Source organism: Rhinopithecus bieti, unplaced genomic scaffold (genome assembly GCF_001698545.2).
Source record: "Rhinopithecus bieti isolate Rb0 unplaced genomic scaffold, ASM169854v2 scaffold_29928, whole genome shotgun sequence".
NCBI lineage: Eukaryota > Metazoa > Chordata > Mammalia > Primates > Cercopithecidae > Rhinopithecus > Rhinopithecus bieti.
Window position 1 is genome coordinate 2,537,722 of NW_016814053.1, and position 19,442 is coordinate 2,557,163.

At 40.4% G+C, this 19,442-nt stretch overlaps 2 protein-coding genes across 2 annotated transcripts in view; one reads left to right on the forward strand and one right to left on the reverse strand.

The window, feature by feature from the left end:
- ABHD12B (abhydrolase domain containing 12B) overlaps positions 1–10,421 on the forward strand; it is a 33,788-nt gene extending 23,367 nt beyond the window's left edge. Inside the window, 5 exon segments of the mRNA XM_017849536.1 lie at positions 7,226–7,314; positions 8,249–8,251; positions 8,833–8,911; positions 9,523–9,641; positions 9,792–10,421. Coding sequence (XP_017705025.1) covers positions 7,226–7,314; positions 8,249–8,251; positions 8,833–8,911; positions 9,523–9,641; positions 9,792–9,819 — 318 coding nt within the window. The 3' untranslated portion in view covers positions 9,820–10,421.
- A 246-nt stretch (positions 10,422–10,667) lies between these two features.
- The window catches only part of PYGL (glycogen phosphorylase L), a 42,789-nt gene continuing 34,014 nt past the window's right edge, over positions 10,668–19,442 (reverse strand). The window contains exons 13-20 of the mRNA XM_017849537.1: positions 18,935–19,036; positions 18,056–18,203; positions 17,878–17,936; positions 17,631–17,772; positions 15,652–15,859; positions 14,262–14,396; positions 13,711–13,777; positions 10,668–11,006 (exon numbers count right to left, since the gene is read on the reverse strand). Coding sequence (XP_017705026.1) covers positions 10,842–11,006; positions 13,711–13,777; positions 14,262–14,396; positions 15,652–15,859; positions 17,631–17,772; positions 17,878–17,936; positions 18,056–18,203; positions 18,935–19,036 — 1,026 coding nt within the window. The 3' untranslated portion in view covers positions 10,668–10,841. The remainder of the gene's footprint in view (positions 11,007–13,710; positions 13,778–14,261; positions 14,397–15,651; positions 15,860–17,630; positions 17,773–17,877; positions 17,937–18,055; positions 18,204–18,934; positions 19,037–19,442) is intronic.

The window sequence follows — 19,442 nt, forward strand, 5'->3', positions numbered from 1 at the left end:
CTCCTGCCTCAGCCTCCCGAGTAGCTGGGACTACAGGCGCCCGCCACCTCGCCCGGCTAGTTTTTTGTATTTTTTAGTAGAGACGGGGTTTCACCGTGTTAGCCAGGATGGTCTCGATCTCCTGACCTTGTGATCCGCCCGTCTCGGCCTCCCAAAGTGCTGGGATAACAGGCTTGAGCCAACGCGCCCGGCTTGTCTTGGCTATTCTTAACCCTTTCCATTTCTGTATACATTTTGAAATACACTTATGTTCTACAGAAAACTTGCTGGGACTTTGGGATTGCATTGGATCTATTTGGGGGACTTGAGATCAATTTGGTGGACTTAGTATCTTTCTAATATTGAGTCTTCAAGTTCATGAGTATTGTATTTTATTTATTATGTGTTTATTTAATTTTACATTTATTTCTCATTTAGGTTTTGTTTAGTTTCAGTTTTAGGTCGTATTCTCCTAGAAGCAAAGCCTGAGACAGAGATTTGGTGTGTTTGATTTATTGAGGAAATGTTCTTCAGGAAAAAAATCCCAAAGGGAATGAGGGTAGTAGCACTGGAAAGGGGGAAGAGCAGAACAAGGATGTGACCTCAAGCAAAGTCTAGCTTTGGCCTGATTCAGGCGGGGTGTTAAGCTTTGAGGTAAAGGGCCTGTTGTTTCTGCCTTCCCCTAGGGTAGGCAGTGGAGGAGGGGCGGGAGGATGGCGTAACCTTTTAGGAGTGATGGCTTCTGTTATCTAAGAATAAGGAGAAGCAGCCAACACTCACAGCAGAAGTTTATTAATTTTGTCAGTCTTTTCAAAGAGCCAACTTTGACTTTGTTCATCTTCTGTGTTATGTGGTTTCTATATTTTTAATTTCTGGTTTTACCTGTATTATTCCCTTTCTCATATGTTCTTTGGATTTAATGTTATTATTTAAAAATTTCTTCAGATAGTACTTAATACCATCTAATAATTTATATTTACTATTTTTTTCTAATTTATGCACTAAGGCATACTTCACCGAAACCACACTTCAGCTGCATCCAAATTTTGAAGTGTGTTCTAATTATCATTTAGTTCCAAATACTTTATAATATTATTGTGATTTCCTCCTTGACTATATGGATTATTTAGAAGTATGATTTATAACTTCCATGCATTTGGGCATTTGATTATGTTTTTTAGTGATTTTTACCTTAATTATCTCAAGATCCAAGAATATTCTGTGTATGATTTTAGTCTTTTGAAATTTGTTGAGACTCGCTTTATGTACTAACGTATGGTCAATTTTGGCAAATTTTCCATATGCTTGAAAAGAATGTGTTCTGCTGTTTTTCATGCAGTATTCTATGTATGTCGATTAAATCGGGATTATTAATCGTGTTCAAATTTGGTCTATTGTTACTGATTTTTTGGACTGCTTGTTTTTTCAGTTACTCAAAGAGGATTATTAAAATACCTCATCTTGATTGTGGAATTGTTTATTCCTATTTTAGTACTGTCAATTTTTGTTTTAGTTTTTTTGAGGTTATGTTGTTAGGTACATATGCCTAATAATATTATGACTTAGTTGAGTGTTTTTTTTTTTTTTGAAACGGAGTTTCACTCTTGTCGCCCAGACTGGAGTACAGGGACGTGATCTCAGCTCACAGCAACCTCTGCCTCCTGAGTTCAAGCTACTCTCCTGCCCCAGCCTCCCAAGTAGCTGAGATTACAGGCATGTGCCACTACACCTGGTTAATTTTTTGTATTTTTAGTAGAGACAGGATTTCACAATGTTGGTCAGGCTAGTCTTAAACTCTTGACTCAGGTGATACACCTGCCTCAGCCTCCCAAAGTGCTGGGATTACAGGCAATAGCCACCATGCCCAACCTATAATTTAGTTTTCGTATCTTCCAGGTGGATTCTCATTTTCATCATAAAATGTTCACCTTTTTTGTGATCAATATTGCTTCTTGACTTAAAGTCGACTTTGTCGAGATATATTTGTATATCTTTATTTTGATTAGTGTTTGCATGATATATGTTTTTCTATTACTTGATCTCAACTTTTCTAAATTCTTGCATTTAATATATATCTCTTGTAAGTGCCATATAGTAGGGTTCTGATTTCTGACATAATAAACTTTATTAATTGTAGTATTTAGTCTATTTATATTTTATGTAATCATTATATATTGAGGTTCAAATATACTTTCTTATTACGTTCTTTTTTGTGTCATCTGTTCTGTGTTCTTTTGCCTCTAGTTTCTTGCTTTCCTTTGACTTGGTAGCTCTGTCTCAAAGAGAAATATGGTGTCAGGCTCACCTCTCTGATCACCCCTTCTCTCCAGGATCTAAATGGCTCCAGATCTCACTGCCTTGGTAGCTCTCTGACACCTTCAAGAAGAGTTTTAAAAAAATATTTTGTCCAATTTTTCTAGTTGTCTTTTGTGAAAGGTTTAGTCTGTAACAATTCTTCTATTACTAGAAGAGGTAAATTTCCCCATTCTTTCAAGTTTGAGATTTAATTAAAAATGTCATAGACTTTAGTTTAATAGGTACTCTAAGGTCTAGAAGTTTAATAGGTACTCTAAGGTCTAGAAGTATAACAGTCCTGTGTATTTCACAGTCTTAAAAAATGATGGCTCTAGTGTCAGACTTGCCAGGTTTGATTTCCAGGATTGTCGTTTAATAGCTGTGTAAACTTACTTTTAATGCTTTGACTTCCTCATCTGTAAAATGGGGTAATTATAGTCTATTCAAGATTGCTGTGATAATTAAATGAATTAATATATGAAACACATCTACAGTTGTGCCTGGCAGAGAGTGAGCCCTCAGTGGATGTCAGCTTTTTTTTATTTTTTATTTTTTTTATGCTCAGTAGAGTGCTGTAACTGATCATTAGTGAATAAGAAGGTGTAAATGGAGTGAGACATACAGATGTAGTAAAAGGCATGTGTTCTCAACCTCAAGAGGCTTTCTGTTTAGTTGGGGAGACAGGACACAAATAGGAGGTATAAAGTAACAGCAGGGATTTCTATGGGTCTCTTTGGAATCAGTTTTGTTACTCAGAATCGAAAGGCAGCATGATGTTGTGGAAAAAGAGTATGGGCTGTGGAGTCACTCAGACTTGGGATCAAATCTGTCCTTGGCCACATACCCTTTATAACCTTGGTGAGGTGTTTCTCCCTCTCTAAGTTTTCCCATTTTTTTACTAAGGGGTTGATGACGCCTACTGCACAGGGTCGTTGTGAATATTGAATTAAGGAAGATAATGTATGTGAAGTACCCAGCTGCTAGTAAGCATTAGACAAATACTTGTTCCTTTCCGTCCCCTTTCTGTTACAAATTAGGCTAAGGTGTTATGTATGGCAGGAAAAGGCAGGGAGAATTCAAGATAGGGAGAATTACAGAAGAGAGAGGCTTTGCTCACAGGTGTGGCCAATGAAGACTTCACAGCGTATTGGACCTAAGCTTCTTTCTTGAAGGTGAGGGAAAGCAGTTGGAAAACAGCGCAAGGAACAGGTGCATGTGAACACAGGCCCCTGGCAGGAATGGGGCAGTTCTATGTCATAAACGGCCTGAGAGTTAATAGAGGGCTTCCACACAAGGCTTTCACACTCGTTATTCTTTTAAATCCTCACGGCAGCTCTGTGAGTTTGTCATCACTGCTTCCACTTAGAGATGAGAGAAATGCAGACTTAGAGGCTTGACTAATTGTCACGTCTTATAAGAAGAAGAAATGAGACTCAAACCTACATCTTCTAATTACAGGCAGATAGACTGGAAGTGAGCAGGGTTTGGAATGAAAGACTGTGGCCAGATATGGATGGGCTTGCAGGTTAGCTGGGAGTTGTTGTTTTCAGTAGATAGTGTGACATGCCCAAAACTTTGTAACAGAAGATTTAATATAACTGGTATTTTAAGGATGTTTATCTGGTGGTATCACAGAAGAGAGAGGAAGGTAGGAAGACCAATTAGGAGAGCCCATTGCCATGGTCTAGGCTGGAGGGGAAGGTATGACCTGTGAGTCTCAAAGGGCACTCCAGGGTGGGAGGAAATGAGGAATAATGAGAGTAGATTGACCTGGGTTTGCTTTCTTCCTACTCTTTCAGAATTTAAGATGAATTGCTGAAGGACTTCTCTTATTGAATTATCCTCAGGGGATTCTTAGTTCCAGGGGTGAGAGTACCAGAAGACAAAAGAGAAAACAAAACAAGAAATCTTGCCCTTAGCATGGAAGAGGAGGGAGAAGAAAGAGAAGGAAAGGCAGTGTCAGCAAGTCCAGAGCACACCTGAATGCAGTTCAGTTGCTGTGAGACCAGGCCAGAAAGTTCAGGCCAGACAAATCCCACAGAACCAAGGAGATTCCGGCCGGGCGCGGTGGCTCATGCCTGTAATCCCAGCACTTTGGGAGGCCGAGGCGGATGGATCACCTGAGGTAAGGAGTTCAAGACCAGCCTGGCCAACATGGCGAGACCCTGTCTGTACTAAAAATACAAAAATTAGCTGGGCGTGGTGGCAGGTGCCTGTAATCCCAGCTACTTGGGAGACTAAGGCAGGAGAATCACTTGAACCCAGGAGGCGAAGGTTGTGGTGAGCCGAGATCACACCATTGCACTCCGGCCTGGGCAACAAGAGCGAAACTCCATCTCAAAGAACAAAACAAAACAAAACAAAACACCAAGGAGATTTCTGGGGAATAGCAGGCCTAAGCCAAGACTATGAAGCAGAAATTTGTATTTAGTGGTACCGGCTCACCTATTTTATACCCATTTCCTTACCACATTCCCTAAAATGACATGAATTACTTCCTAAAATCAGAAAAATTGTATTTAAGTTTATTCTGTTTAGAAAGTCTCTATTCAATTATTACAGTTCATAGTAGGAGACTATTAACAAATGACATTATAGCCATGGGGCAAGTTTTAATTTCCTTTTCTTTTTAAAAAATTATGAAGCAGAAGTTTGTATTTATTGGGTTCAATCTCCCTATTCTGTGTGTATTTCCTTCCCTTGGCCATGTCCCATTTATTACCCACTCTACCCTTCCTCTCTCAGGCACAACATGAAAATGTATAATACTTTGCTTATTTTTCCTCTTTGCAAATGTATTGCAAATGTAATCCCAGCACTTTGGGAGGCCGAGGCAGGCAGATCATTTGAGGTCAGAAGTTTGAGACCAGCCTAGCCAACATGGTGAAACACTGTCTCTACTAAAAATATAAAAATTACCTGGGCATGGTGGTGCATGCCTGTAGTCTCAGCTACTTGGGTGGCTGAAGCAGGAGAATTGCTTGAACCCAGGAGGCAGAGGTTGCAGGGAGCCGAGACTGTGCCACTGCACTCCAGCCTTGGCAACAGAGTGAGACTCTGTCTAAAAAAAAAAAAAAAAAAAAAAAAGATTTAAAATCTGGGCCAGGCATGATGGCTCATGTCTGTAATCCCAGCACTTTGGATGGTCAAGACCAGAAGAGGGCTTTGAGCCCAGGAGTTCAAGGTCAGTCTAGGCAACATGGCGAAACCCCTTCTCTACAAAAAATTAGTCAGGTGTGGTGGCACATCCCTGTAGTCCCAGCTACTATGGAGGCTGAGGTGGGAGGATTGCTTGAACCTAGGAGTTCAAGGGCTGCAATGAGCCATGATCGTGCCACTGCACCCACTCCAGTCTAGGCAACAGAGTAGACCCTGTCTCAAAATAAACAAACAAATAAATAAAATAAATAATACCTGAAATTCAATCATTCTAAGATGAAAATGACAGATAATAACAAAGTGTACACCAGGGATATTTGCGTAATACACTCATTTTGTTTTTAGCAAATATTTATCAAGTATCTATTATGTACCAGGAACTTTTCTAGTTTCTGAGGATACCACAGGGAATAAGAGAGTTGTGGTCCATTTGCCTATGAAGTTCATATTGTTGGTGGAGAAACAGATAGAAGATAAATACATTTAAAAAAACCCAATAGTGATAAGTGCTGTGACAGCACCAAAATAATGTGATGGAGAATGACTGGGTGGTGGGGGCAAGGTTTGATAGCTGGTTATGGAAAACAGCTCTAAAGAAATAGCATCTGAGCTGAGACCTGCCTGAGATGAAGCCAGCTGATAGGAAAATCTAGAGATCTCAGGCTGGGGTAAAAGTAAAGACAAGGCCTTGAGGTGGGATCAGGCCTGACATGTTCCAGAAGCAGAAGCCGGGAGGTGGACAGGAAGGGCCTTGGTGATAGGAGATGAGGCCAGAGAGGGAGGCAGGCAGCTGATGGATTCTGCAAGGCCTTGGAGGCCAAGGTGACATGTTCAGGTTTAATCCAATTGCCTTTGGAGGGTGTTAAGCAAAAGAGGACTATGATCTGATTTGCACGTTAAAATAGTCATTCTGGTTTTCCTGTGGGAACTGGATTATGGTAGGGTGAGGGCAGAAGCGGGAAGCCACTTGGGATTGCAGCTTAGTATAAGCAAGAGATGAAGGGTGGCTTAGGCTAAATGATAGTGGGGATGGGGAGAAATGAATGGGTTTGGGATACAGTTTTGGAGGCAGGATTCAAAGTTTGTGAGAAAGGTGCAATATTGCTCAGGGTTTCTATCCTTTACTCCTTATTTCCAGATGAAATGGATGTTTCTGGGGCATATAAACTAACTTACATGTTGACTATGTGAGTCAAAACATTGTAAAAGTGGTTTTAGCTAGCATTCTATTTCGTGGATTTTGCTATTAAACAACAAATTTAGTATGTCTAGAATGAACGTTGTTATATCTAGAGTCCTGCAGTCATTGTTAAAACCTAGAATGTCTTTTAAGGCATTGGCAAATTAAATCATATTCAAAAGTTTATAATGTTCAAATTCTCTCAAATCAATTTTCTATGTATTGTGTATTTTCATCAGAATTTTTGACTAATCAGAATATTCTGTCCACCAACTAAACCAGTTACGTTCACAGTAGAAGCAATTTTTAGGTTTTGCATACCACTGCTTCTATATAGAAAAGTAAAAGTTAGTGGTGCCATTTGTAGGAAGTGAAAACAAAATGTTGACAGTGATGATCTCTGATGGCAGGATTATGTGTTTCTTCTACGTTCCTTTCTTTTTTTCCAAATTCCCGACGTGCATTACTTTTTGAATCGTAGAAGTTTTTTGTTAAGTTTATCATATTTAGAGAGTCACTACTCTCTGTGTTACCCTGGTTCATAGCGAAAGACTATATAACAAATGGCATAGCTATGGGGCAAATATTAATTTTTTTCTTTTTTAAAAATAGATTTACCGGAACATTCCAGGATTTTTACGTACATTTATGGATGCCCTGAGAAAAGACAAAATAGTCTTTCCTTAATGATGAAAAGATGTGCATTATTACTGTATCTAAAGGATTCTAGGGGAAGCTATCACATGACTTACTGGATGGTGACATGAAACATCCTGAATACCATTCTTATTCTTAGAATATTGTTCTGTGCTTCTTAGATGGGCACTAAGATTTGGGTAAAGTATCTATGAATTTTTAGTATTTGCTATTTTCCTCATGTCTGGTTCAATGATTTCACCAATTCAGCACTATCTCTGAATTCATACAAGAAGTTGTATATCTATGGCCTATCAAGACCTTTTAAAGGGCTGAGAGTGTTAGCGTATGCCTATAATTCCAGCACTCTGGGAGGCTGAGGTGAGAGGATAGCTTGAGCCCAGAAGTTTGAAACCAGCCTGGGCAACATAGGGAGACACCATCTCTACCAAAAAATTTAAAAATTAGCCAGGCGTGGGGGCACGTGCCTTTTGTCCCAACTACATGTGGGGCTGAAGCAGGAGGATCACTTGAACCTGGGAGGTTGAGGTTGCAGTCAGCTGTGATTGTGCCACTGCACTCCAGACTATGTGACAGAGTGACATCCTGTAAACAAACCAACATACAACTCCCCCCCAAAACAAAACAAAACGAAAGAAAACAAAACAAAACAAAAAAAACCTTTTAAAGGTCCTCTAGGATCTAGCCTAACATTTCTTGAGGCATCTCTGACTTCTAGGCCCTTTTCCCCATATAACGAAAACTCATCTACCATCTACCTTACTAACGTGACAGCAAATCCAATGACTAGAATTTATCAAGTTAGCCTGTTACAGTTAGAGAATTTAAGAAAGGTTCCAAATAGAGAGTTGTTGTCAATACTTTTTTCTATGTCAGCACACTTGAGAAAATCCAATATTCTCAGGGGTGTCAGTGAGTCACTGTGGCAGAGATGGATGGGTTTCAGGATTTTGGGGGGACAGGAAAACATTGTTTGAGAAAGTAACTGGAGCGGGAGACAAGACATTCTTCATGCCATAGCCCTTTTGAATTAGCAAACTAGGGGGTTGACCAGGAAGCTAATCAGACCTGTTAACTGCGTGTCCATCCTCTACATTTATGGAGAAAAGTAAACAAGTTGCTACAAAGAGGTCTCTGATTCTGTCATAATTTTTGTTTTATTGAGGTTTTGAGTTTCATTTTTTTAGTCTTTTAATAAAATATTTCAGATGTTACAAAATAAGGTGGAGTAAAGAAGAATATAAGGTTCTTCTAACACTGTACAAAATCAGTCTTTCAGTTTTTTTTTTTTTTTTTTAGTATTTCTAAAAATCACGCAGAAGTAAATTAATTAAACAGCCAATTAAATTGCATGAGTAAATGGGAGAGAGGGAAACTTGCATGGAGAAAAAAAGCTACTATGTGAAATTTTAAATGTATGATATTGTTATTCTTTGGAAGGAAGGAAAGAAATTTCTTGTAATTTAGACAGACCTTGTGTTTTGCTAAAGCTTTAACTTAGAAGAGGAGAAATCTTGATGTATAATTCTTTAACTGAATGCTTTCCTTCTACTTGTCCCTAGTGTTAAATTCCTTTCTTCTCCTCTTCTCATCTTACATGGAGAGGATGACAGGACAGTGCCTTTGGAATATGGGAAAAAGGTAAACTAAGAGCTCAATGCTGACTGAAATATACTATACTTATTTCGCCATTTTTTTCATTCAGCCAAAATTTGATTAGAGCTGAAAGGAGGGTCTCTGACATTATAGGAGTTTCTCTACCGCGCTAAATAGCCTCTATAGGTTTATCCAATGGGCATAACTGTCCTTGGCTCTTTAGCTCAAAGGAGTGTTTGTGGCAGAGCCTGGCTCCTCTTCTGGGTTGTGTGGAGCTGCAGGTGTAGGGTATCCCAGGCTGCTATGGGAACCTCCGTGTTGTCTCTATTGCAATGGCTCTAAAATGGAAGATGCAGACTTTTTCCTTTTAAACAAACTTCTACTAGAGTGGGTCCATAGGAATTCCTTGTCATTTTGCAGTGGGGTTCAAGCAGGGAAGGATGAGGTTTTATCAGTATTCTATATTAGCTGAACAGCGTTCAGATCTTTAGCTGTAGAGACAGCCAATTGGGGATACGGAGAGTTCTTGCGTCTCTGACTTAATGGAACAAACTCCCCAAGTTGGCTGTTTCTGTAGACTTTTAGGAAAATTGGACTAGAAAATCTACAGCTTTGAATGGCAAGCCTTTGAGTCTCTGTCTTTCTGTCCCTGGCAGCTCTATGAAATTGCACACAATGCATACAGGAACAAAGAGAGGGTCAAGATGGTTATCTTTCCTCCTGGCTTCCAACACAACCTGCTTTGTAAAAGCCCCACACTGTTAATAACCGTGAGGTAAGAGTTGCTTTGCTAAATGTGAGTATGTTGCCCTTCAAGGCAATCAGGGCTGCTCTGGCTTACTTAGGCCACAACACGAAAATGTATAATATTTTGCTTATTTAGGTAGGGAAAGTGTGTGAGCTGATCTGGGTCCTTTTTCTACAGAGATTTCCTGAGCAAGCAGTGGTCATGAGTCTGGGAGGAGTGGAAATCTTCAATGAAGACTGGGTCCAAACACCACCTGTGATGTGTATTGTTTTAAATAAAATTGTACTGGGCTGGTCGGATGAGCTGAAGCCATTGACTTCTCTACAAATCACTTGCCATTTTAACAACAGAAATCACGAAGTTAGGCAGTATGGAATGTTCATGTTTAGTTTATCATAATCTACTTTGTAAAACATGCCGAAATCTCACTGTGGAGAACCAAAATTTGGTAAAATCTAGATCCTATCTAAAAATATGTAGTTATCAAACATCCTATGGATATTTGTGAATAAGGTAGTTGCTATGGTCCAAATGTCTGGGCTTGCCCCCCAAATTATGTTAAAACCTAATCACCAATGTGATGGTTAATAGGAGGTGGGGCTGAGCTCTCATGAATGAGATTAGTGCCCTTATAAATTATGACCAAAAGAGCTCTTCACTCCTCCTACTGTTTGAAGATACAGTGAGAAGGCTTCATCTGTGAACCACAAAGTAGCCCTCATCAGACACTGAATTGGCCAGTGCCTTGCTCTTGGATTTTCCAGCCCCCAGAACTGTGAGAAATAAATTTCTGTTGTTTATAAGCTACCCCGTTTATGCCATTTTGTTTTAGCAGCCCACAGGGACTAAGACATTGATCTTTGGTTTGGACTCAGATAGCAGTGTAAGCAAGTTGCTTCTATGTAGTTACCTTTTTTGTATTTTAGTTTAGTTCATTTAAATGGCATTTGAAAGTTCTAAGGAGTTTTATAATTTTGTGGCTAGTTTTGGGGTAAATCCTAGCAGTAGCAAAGCATCACTAGATTTGCTATAAAATAAGTTTTGGCACTCACGTAGCCCTTGGAAATTGACACTTTATTTTTAAGCTCTATTACATATAATTTCCCTCCCCATTCCCAGAGATACTCAGCTATTATAGATTATTAGCTAACAAAACAAAAACCAGTGAATGTTGTAAAAATGTTCAAGTTCAGTAAGAAGCTATGTTTTCTAGAGACATTTTAGAATTCAATTTCCATTGACTTTGTTAGATTCATTGGATAGAGAAATCTTTAGATCTGAAGGTTCCACGTTCCAGATGTTCTGGGCATATTCTTTAATTGTTCGATCACTGGAGAATTTCCCAGAGGCAGCTATATTTTTGAGTACCATCGTGTTCCAGGCCTTTGGATTCTGTAAACAACATATGCATGTACAGCTCAGAGTCCCAGTGCCAAGCGAGCTTTATAACAAACATCAGCCAAGCACATCTAAACACATGTCATGAGGAAACATGACAGGAATAAATTATAGTAAATTACAAATATTCTTGTTTGTTGAGAGGTAGAATAGAATGCACTTTTCTCATATTTAGAGTATTTTTCTCTTAGGAAAGAAAAAAAAAGTATTTTTCACTCTAAGAGAAACCGTGGATGTACATTACCTAGTTGGCAATTTCTGCTATGGTTACAGCGTTTTGGCATGTAAGCCGTATTTCCCATGCTTTCTTACGAATGAAGATACTTCCTTTTAAACTATAGGGAAGGAATTCATTGTTTGCTAAATGCCATGTTAAGAGACTTACCCTGTGGCTCACAGAGTTTGAAAAACACTACTCTAAAATGTTAGCTACAATGCAGGCAAACAATTCAATGAGAGGCTTTATTGACCTACTTAGCTTTTCTTGTTCTTTCGGAAGGTATGCACCCTAGTAGGCTTACAATGAGTCCCAAACACTCCACTGGGGCTTCAAAACAGGGTCAATTGAGGCTTTATCCTTATAAAAATATATCAACATCTCATAAATTTTATATAAGAGAATATTATAAGAAAGAATTTATTTTATAGCCTCTTAATTTTGTACAGAACTCTAAAAGTGTATTGGAAGTGAACAGAACATTATTCAAAATTGTTATCAATGCATTATAGATACTTATGAGAAATACTAAAACTACCATCATTCCTTAAGGTACAGCAAAACAGCATCTGAGATTTGTTTATTCAGAGTTTGGAAACTTCCTATAATAAGAGGAGGAGAAAAGCTTTCTCTCTTCATTTTCTTTAACTATTTAAATGGATAATGAATAGACTTCCCAGCCATATGGGTCATGTTTACTAAGTCTCAACAATACAATAATTGTTAAGAGTAAAAAGCTGCAATTTGCACTAATGAACAAGAAAGACTGAATCAAACGCTGGGCTTCTAGATGAGCATCCTTTGGATTTGGGCCATAATTTTAACAGAGGAGACATTCACATTTGTCCTTGCCCTTGTTCACATTTTTCTTTCCTCCGCTGTTTTATTGCTATATTTTGAGGTGGCCATTCTCTTCCCTGTGTCTTTGCATTGTTGGGGTCTGTATGTGGCTTTTCTCTCCAATGTACAGGAGGCAGGTAGTGAACCCCTGAGTTTAGCTCTAGCACTACCCTGCTTTTTTGTAGCCATTAACTTGAACTTATTCTGGTCTATATGCCATTGGGGGACTGGCCATTATTCTATTAGAAGATAAGGGCCGTAAAGCAACACAGGACTTGAATAATCCTTTAAAAAATCCCAATGGGACATTTAGGATGACTGTAGGAACTACCCTGTTATCTGCCTTGGGAAAGGAATAGAAAGAAATGTTAGTAAAACCCACCCTGGAGTCTTGGCACAGAGCTAGCGCCCTCCTGTATCCATTCCTCTGGGGTATCTGAAATTCACTAAAAGTCTCTCCTATCAGAGATGATCAGCCTTTTAACATATTTACAAAACACAGCTAGAGAGGTGTTTGATAAAGCATATAACTTTGCATGTGGAGGCTTATTCACATGGCTGTACCCATCCCTTTTTACTTTCCTCAGTATAGTATTGTCTTCCTTATTCTTCTCCTTTCTTTTTTAAAAATTCAAATATGAGCCCCTTTCTCCTTCTACTCATTTATATTTTATTGATGCAGCCCCCTCCACGAGAAATCTAGAAGAGGTACTTATTTTACAACTTTCAAAGAATAGGGGTCAGTCCTTATCTTAATAAACCATGGTTTAGCCTTAGAATCATCATGGCAGGTTTTTCAAATATGGATGGTGACCCCACCCACCACTGGGAAAGAATCTCTCAGTGGGGGGACTGGCATCTGTACTATGATGAAGCTACCTCGGTGATTCTGATGTGTACCTCTGGTTAAGAACCTCGATGTTCAAACAGGCTCCTTGAGTGAGGGGAGGGAGGGAGAGACCTCGACTTTGCTCATGCTATGTTCTCAGTGCCAACACAGTGCCTGGCATAAAAAAGACGCCTAATGCCCCTCTGAGGACTTATTTCCTTAGCTTCCAGGACATGCCTGCTACAGAATGGGTGCTCAATAAATATTGAATTATTTGTGACTTTTAAAAAACTTGGATATTAAAAAATTTACAACTGGCTGGGCATGGTGGCTCACGCCTGTAATCCCAGCACTTTGGGAGGCAGAGACGGGTGAATCACCTGAGGTCAGGAGTTCTAGACCAGCCCGGCCAACATGGTGAAACCCCATCTCCACTAAAAATACAAAAATTAGCTGAGTGTGGTGGCATGTGCCTGTAATCCCAGCTACTTGGGAGGCTGAGAGGTGAAGGTTGCAGTGAGTCAAGATCACGCCACTGCACTCCCGTCTGAGTGACAGAGCGAGATCTGTCTCAAAAAAAAAAAAAAAAAAAAAAAAATTACAACTGCTGCTGAAATGTCAAATCTTAACCTTGGCCTGAACTTGGGAAAAGTCAAGGTCTGTTGTTGTTGTTGTTGTTGTTTTATTTTATTTTCTTGTTGTTGTTGTTGTTTGCTTAATGGGAACCTGCTATTTAGATTTAATTTAAAAACACACATTTTAATGGATCATAGTAAATTGGTTTTCTTTATAAATCTTGGCAATTTACTCACCATGTACAGCTGACTCACTTTATCTTGACACTTGACATAGGCTTCATAGTCTGCAAAGACTTTAAACCTTTTATATTGTGATTGGAAGGGAAAAAAAAATTCAAAAGCTTCATTAACAGGTATTTGCTCAGATTCCATGTAAAATCATCTTTTGCTTGATATCAGCCATGGCTTATTTACCAAATTCATATTTCTGTTTGTAAGAATTTTAACCAGCCCTCAATCTTCTTATGGTTCTTCTCACATGTGAGAATGTCATCACTTGGATGCATTTGCAAGTTGGGAATATCAGTGGAAGGAGAAAAACAGAACCAGATTTGTGTGTGTTATTCTTAAACTTTACTGGCATCGTTGGTGGGGAATACTAACTTTTTTCCCAAGCCTAGATTACCTGAGCAGATCATGCTAATCTATGCTAATCTACCTGAGTGGGTTTAAGTTGGTTTAAGATTGGTTTAAGATTTTCTTGTTGGTTTTAGAGTTGGTTGGTTTAAGATTTTCTTGTCCCCCTTTCATGATCCAAATAGCACCATCTTCTTATGGGAACTCACCTATCATGATAAAATAGCATGTTGATGATATCTTTGAAGAGGTCAGGCTGCTTGGGAGAAAAAAAGCCATTGTCAATTTGATCGATGACCAGCTTCAGCTCTGGAAGTGCCTCATAATATTCTTTTGCCTCATACCTGTGGGGTAGGAGTGGGTGGGTGATAAGAAAAAGTCTCTGTTATTGTGTATGATTAATAACACACTAGACACTGCGTTCACTGTGAAAAAATGCATTCAGAAATACTAGCATTCAAATAAGTCATTATAGATTTTACCATAAGTATATATAACTTTTAACTAGATCTGTAAGTTTTTCTCTTTGTAAATTTGATTCCTTATAATCAAAGACACTAAGAACAATAGATAATGAAAACTCTAGTCAAAGAGCAAGAGTCTAATGTGGTAGAATACAGCAAGGTTCATTTCAAAGCAGACTTTATGGCTCTAAATGAACATTGTATTAAGTGGATCAGTTGCTTTTCTGATCCACAGATTCTCAAAAGTTGTTGCTACTGAGTGAAACTGACTTCCAAGGGTCAGGAATTATATTCAACATCCTCCAAATGTTGATTCTTTGGGCAGTACTTTTTATTTTGTGCTTGAACTCAGGTTAATAAACCCATGCAGATATTAAATGAAAATAAATGTTTCCAAGTACTTCTGTACACCCATATCCATTCTCTATCATATTTTAGTCCATTTCTTTGATATCTTTTATTTTTCTTTTTTCTTTTTTTTTTTTTGAGACGGAGTCTCGCTCTGTCACTCAGGCTGGAGTGCTGTGGCCGGATCTCAGCTCACTGCAAGCTCTGCCTCCCGGGTTCACGCCATTCTCCTGCCTCAGTCTCCTGAGTAGCTGGGACTACAGGCACCCGCCACCTCGCCCGGCTAGTTTTTTGTATTTTTTAGTAGAGACGGGGTTTCACCATGTTAGCCAGGATGGTCTCGGTCTCCTGACCTCGTGATCCACCCATCTCGGCCTCCCAGAGTGCTGGGATTACAGGCTTGAGCCACCGTGCCCGGCCCATTTCTTTGATATCTTAAAGGAGCACTAGATCGTGATTTAAATTATAGGTCACCCTTCCAACTAGAAACTAGTTCATCTTTTGATCAAAGTAAAAATCATACATATGGAGGAAAGAATAGCTCTTTGAGGCCAGCTCTGCAATGGCCGATAACAAATAGCAACTCCTCCGTGTGTCTGTACTTTTTCTTGCTGGGTTTAATAATATGAATCTGTGGCCACGAGGCTCTCCTGCCTCATCGTGGGAGATGTTCTGCTGCCACCTCGTATGTGATCCAACCTCAATGGGATACCTGTGTGGGCAGGAAGCCCTCTGAGATCACATACCTTCTTGGGGAGGTGACCAGCAAAAGAAGCTATTCTCTCACCCTTTCTTGTCCAAAGCAGCCACATCATCTACCCTCATGCCAAAGATGAACAGGTTCTCTTCCCCGGCTTCCTCTGCCATTTCTACGTTGGCCCCATCCATGGTCCCAATGGTTAGGGCCCCATTTAGCATGAACTTCATATTGCCTGTCCCCGAGGCTTCGGTGCCTGCAGTGGAAATCTGCTCTGACAGATCTGTGGCTGGAATGACTGCAAGAAAGGCAAGTTAATATTAGTAATTTTCTCTCTCTAGATCCACTTGTATTGTATTGAAGCATTTATTAAGTTGGGCTGTTTTGATAATTAAAGTAATACATGCACATCAAGATAAACATTCAAATGGTCTAGAAGACAGATCACACTCTTTCCCTTTGACTCAGGCAACCACTTTTGTCCATTTTATATGTTGATATTTCTTTCTCAAGCTATAAACTTTGAAGAGTATCTACTGACTGCTACAAACATTGATACTACATTTCTCTTCTTCCTTTTATTCCTTCCAATTTTTGTTATGGTTTTATTTCTTCTACTTTATAAAATATATCGAAATCTTCCTTCCTTCCTTCCTTCCTTTCTTTCCTTCTTTCTTTCTTTCTTTCTTTCTTTCTTTCTTTCTTTCTTTCTTTCTTTCTTTCTTTCTTTCTTTCTTTCTTTCTTTCCTTCCTTTTCCTTCCTTCCTTCCTTCCTTCCTTCCTTCCTTCCTTCCTTCCTTCCTTCCTTCCTTTCTTCTTTCTTTCTTTCTTTTTTTTTTTGGTACAGGGTTTCACTCTGTCACCCAGGCTGGAGTACAGTGGTGTGATTATAGCTCACTGCAGCCTTGACCTCCTAGGCTCAAGCAATCTTCCTGCCCTAGCTTCCTGAGTAGTTGCAACTACAGGTGAGCGCCACTATGTCCAGCTAATTTTTAAAATTTTTTGTAGGTATGGGGTCTCCCTATGTTGCCCAAACTGAACGTCTCTTTTCTGATTCAGAGTGTCTCTCCAGGACTCCTCTTTGGCAACCTGAGGAGATTGGTTTGTCTGCATTCCTTCTACTTCTCACTTCCTTCCTTCCACTTTCACTGCAGGGAAATAAGCCACACATAATTGAGGTATGCCTGGGGCTAGACATCAAGCCTCTGACCTTTCAGGCTGATTTGAGCTGCCTGAAGCACTTCATTTGACTACAAAGGTCAGGACCACTTTTCTGCTTTACTCTGAGAGCTTATTTGTGGATTAGATGTATCTTCTTTTGCATTCCTAGGAATCTGGCTCTTTTCTCTTCATGCAGACAGTTCTTAAACAGTAACATCAGAGGACCTAAAACACCACAAAAGAAAAGCTCCCTTTCTACCTTTTCAGTTTGGGAAGTGGGTGAATACACAGTTGGGCATTTGCAAGTGGATGGTGCTCTGTGAGCTTGTGACCCAAATAACCAAAGGTCCCAGTGGAAGAGAAAGAGACATTGGCTTCTTGCCCATCTGGCTGTCACCATGTGGGAGCATCATGCTTGATGCTGGAGTGCCCATGTGAGGCACATCTAAGCCTTGTGCTTTAGCAGCCTGATGTCTGCCCTCATTTATTATTGCTACAAGAGCAAGTGACAGCCCTTCTTCTCACAGGCTGACCAAAGGAATATCTGAGGAGTGGGGAATTGGTGTTCTCTTGCAAAACTGGGGCTGGGAACTGAAGACCTTTCCTCTATTTTATAGAGTGGGTTCTGAATGACGCGGAAACCTCAGGGCTGCCTCCCCCAGCACCTAGCTCTCACTGGCTTGGAAGAAAATGTACTTGCAAGTATAATCCTGTGATACTGACTCCAGGACATCAATTTCACTGTGACTTGGGTCACTTTAAAACCTCTTACCTTAGGCCCTTATTCTGCACAAGAGTGACACCTATCCTAAGTTAGTAGTTCCTGGAGGTTGGCTGCCCCATCTTTGATACCATGTAATCTCTAGAGTTTGCCCTGGCCCCTGCATGTTTTGCAATGAGGGTAGTACCTTTTTCAGCAAGAGATACTCTGTAGTTCTCCAAGAAGATAACTTTCAACTTGCTTCCAACCATGGGGTCATTGTTCACCACATCTGCCACTGAAGTGATCAGCTTTATGATCATTTTGGCCATGTGATATCCTGGGGCAGCCTTGGGGAAGAAGGTCAAATGCGTTGACGGAAGGCAGCCATGATGAAGTAGAAGAATGGCAAGAGATTAGAGCCCTCAAGTCCCCACTGAATAGAATCAACTTACTTTACCACCGATGATAACTGTCCTTGGCACGAATAACTTCTTAGGGTCTTTCTTAATGCCTGAAAAAGATGGAGAAGTGGATGGAATGGAAGACAGCTGATGGTCAGGGCAGTGAGACCTACACTGAGGCTGCTGCTTCCACCTGCAAGAGGGCTTGTTGGCTACAGGGCTGACTCACGGTTGTACATCGTGATCACGTGCAGACAGTTCAAGAGCTGTCGTTTGTACTCATGTATCCTCTTCACCTGGACATCAAACATGGAGGATGGGTTGATCTTCACTTTGTACTCCTTCTCCAGGAACTGAGAAAACTTCAGCTTATTCTCCTGTTGAGACAGTGCATGGTGACAGAGAGCTCTTTTGGTTTAGAAGTATTGGGTCGTCCGGTGTTTCTTTTTTTTGAGATGGAGTCTCACTCTTATGCCCAGGCTGGAGTACAGTGGCATGATCTCAGATCACCGCAGCCTCTACCTCCCACATTCAAGCGACTATCCTGTCGGGGATTACAGGTATACGCCCCTACTGCCTGGCTAATTTTTGTATTTTTAGTAGAGATGGGGTTTCACCATATTGGCCAGAGTGGTCTTGAAAGCCTGACCTCAGGTGATTCACCCTCCTTGGCCTCCCAAGTGCTAGGATTACAGGGATGAGCCACTGCATCTGGCTGGGTGGTCTGTTTTTTAAAACTACAGGATAGGCCGGGCATGGTGGCTCATGGCTGTAATCTCAGCACTTTAAGAGGCCGAGACGGGCGGATCACTTCAGGTCAGGAGTTCGAGACCAGCCTAGCCAACATAGTGAAACCCTGTCTCTACTAAAAATACAAAAATTAGCCAGGCGTGGTGGTGGGCGCCTGTCATTCCAGCTGCTCGGGGTGCTGAGGCAGGAGAATCGCTTGAACCTGGGACGTGGAGTTTGCAGTGAGCCGAGATCGTACCACTGCACTCCAGCCTGGGCGACAGAGTGAGACTCTGTCTCAAAAAATAAACAAACAAAAACTACAGGATAAACTCTCAAAGTGAGCACCTGGGAGGGGACTCACACCTGGAAGGCTCACCTGCTTCACTTTGGCGAGTTCCCGGAGGAAGAGATCATCACCCAGGAAGCTGTGGAGTTTCATCAGCTGGCTCAGGTCTTTCACATAGTCTTCTCCAATTTTCTTTCAATTCAAAGGAAAAGGTGACTTCAATTTGGGGATGGTAATCAAGTCCAAATGGGCAATTTCTGTCAGTATTTCTCTCTATCACCTACCACAGTATGGTTCACGTATCACACAGAACATGGGATAGTTTGACTCAAAGAGGAGGCTATAAAGTCTGTGGAAAGAACACTTTTGATAGTACCTTAAATGTAGTTTCAGTGGTTTTTTAAAAGTTATTTTTATTTTTATTTAATTTTTTTGGAGACAGGATCTCATCCTGTCACCCAGACTGGAGTGCAATGTCGTGATAAGAGCTCACTGCAGCCTTGACCTCCTGGGCTCAAGCAATCCTCTTGACTCAGCCTCCGAGTAGCTAGGATCACAGGTGCATGCCACCACAACTGGCTAATTTTTTTATTTTTAG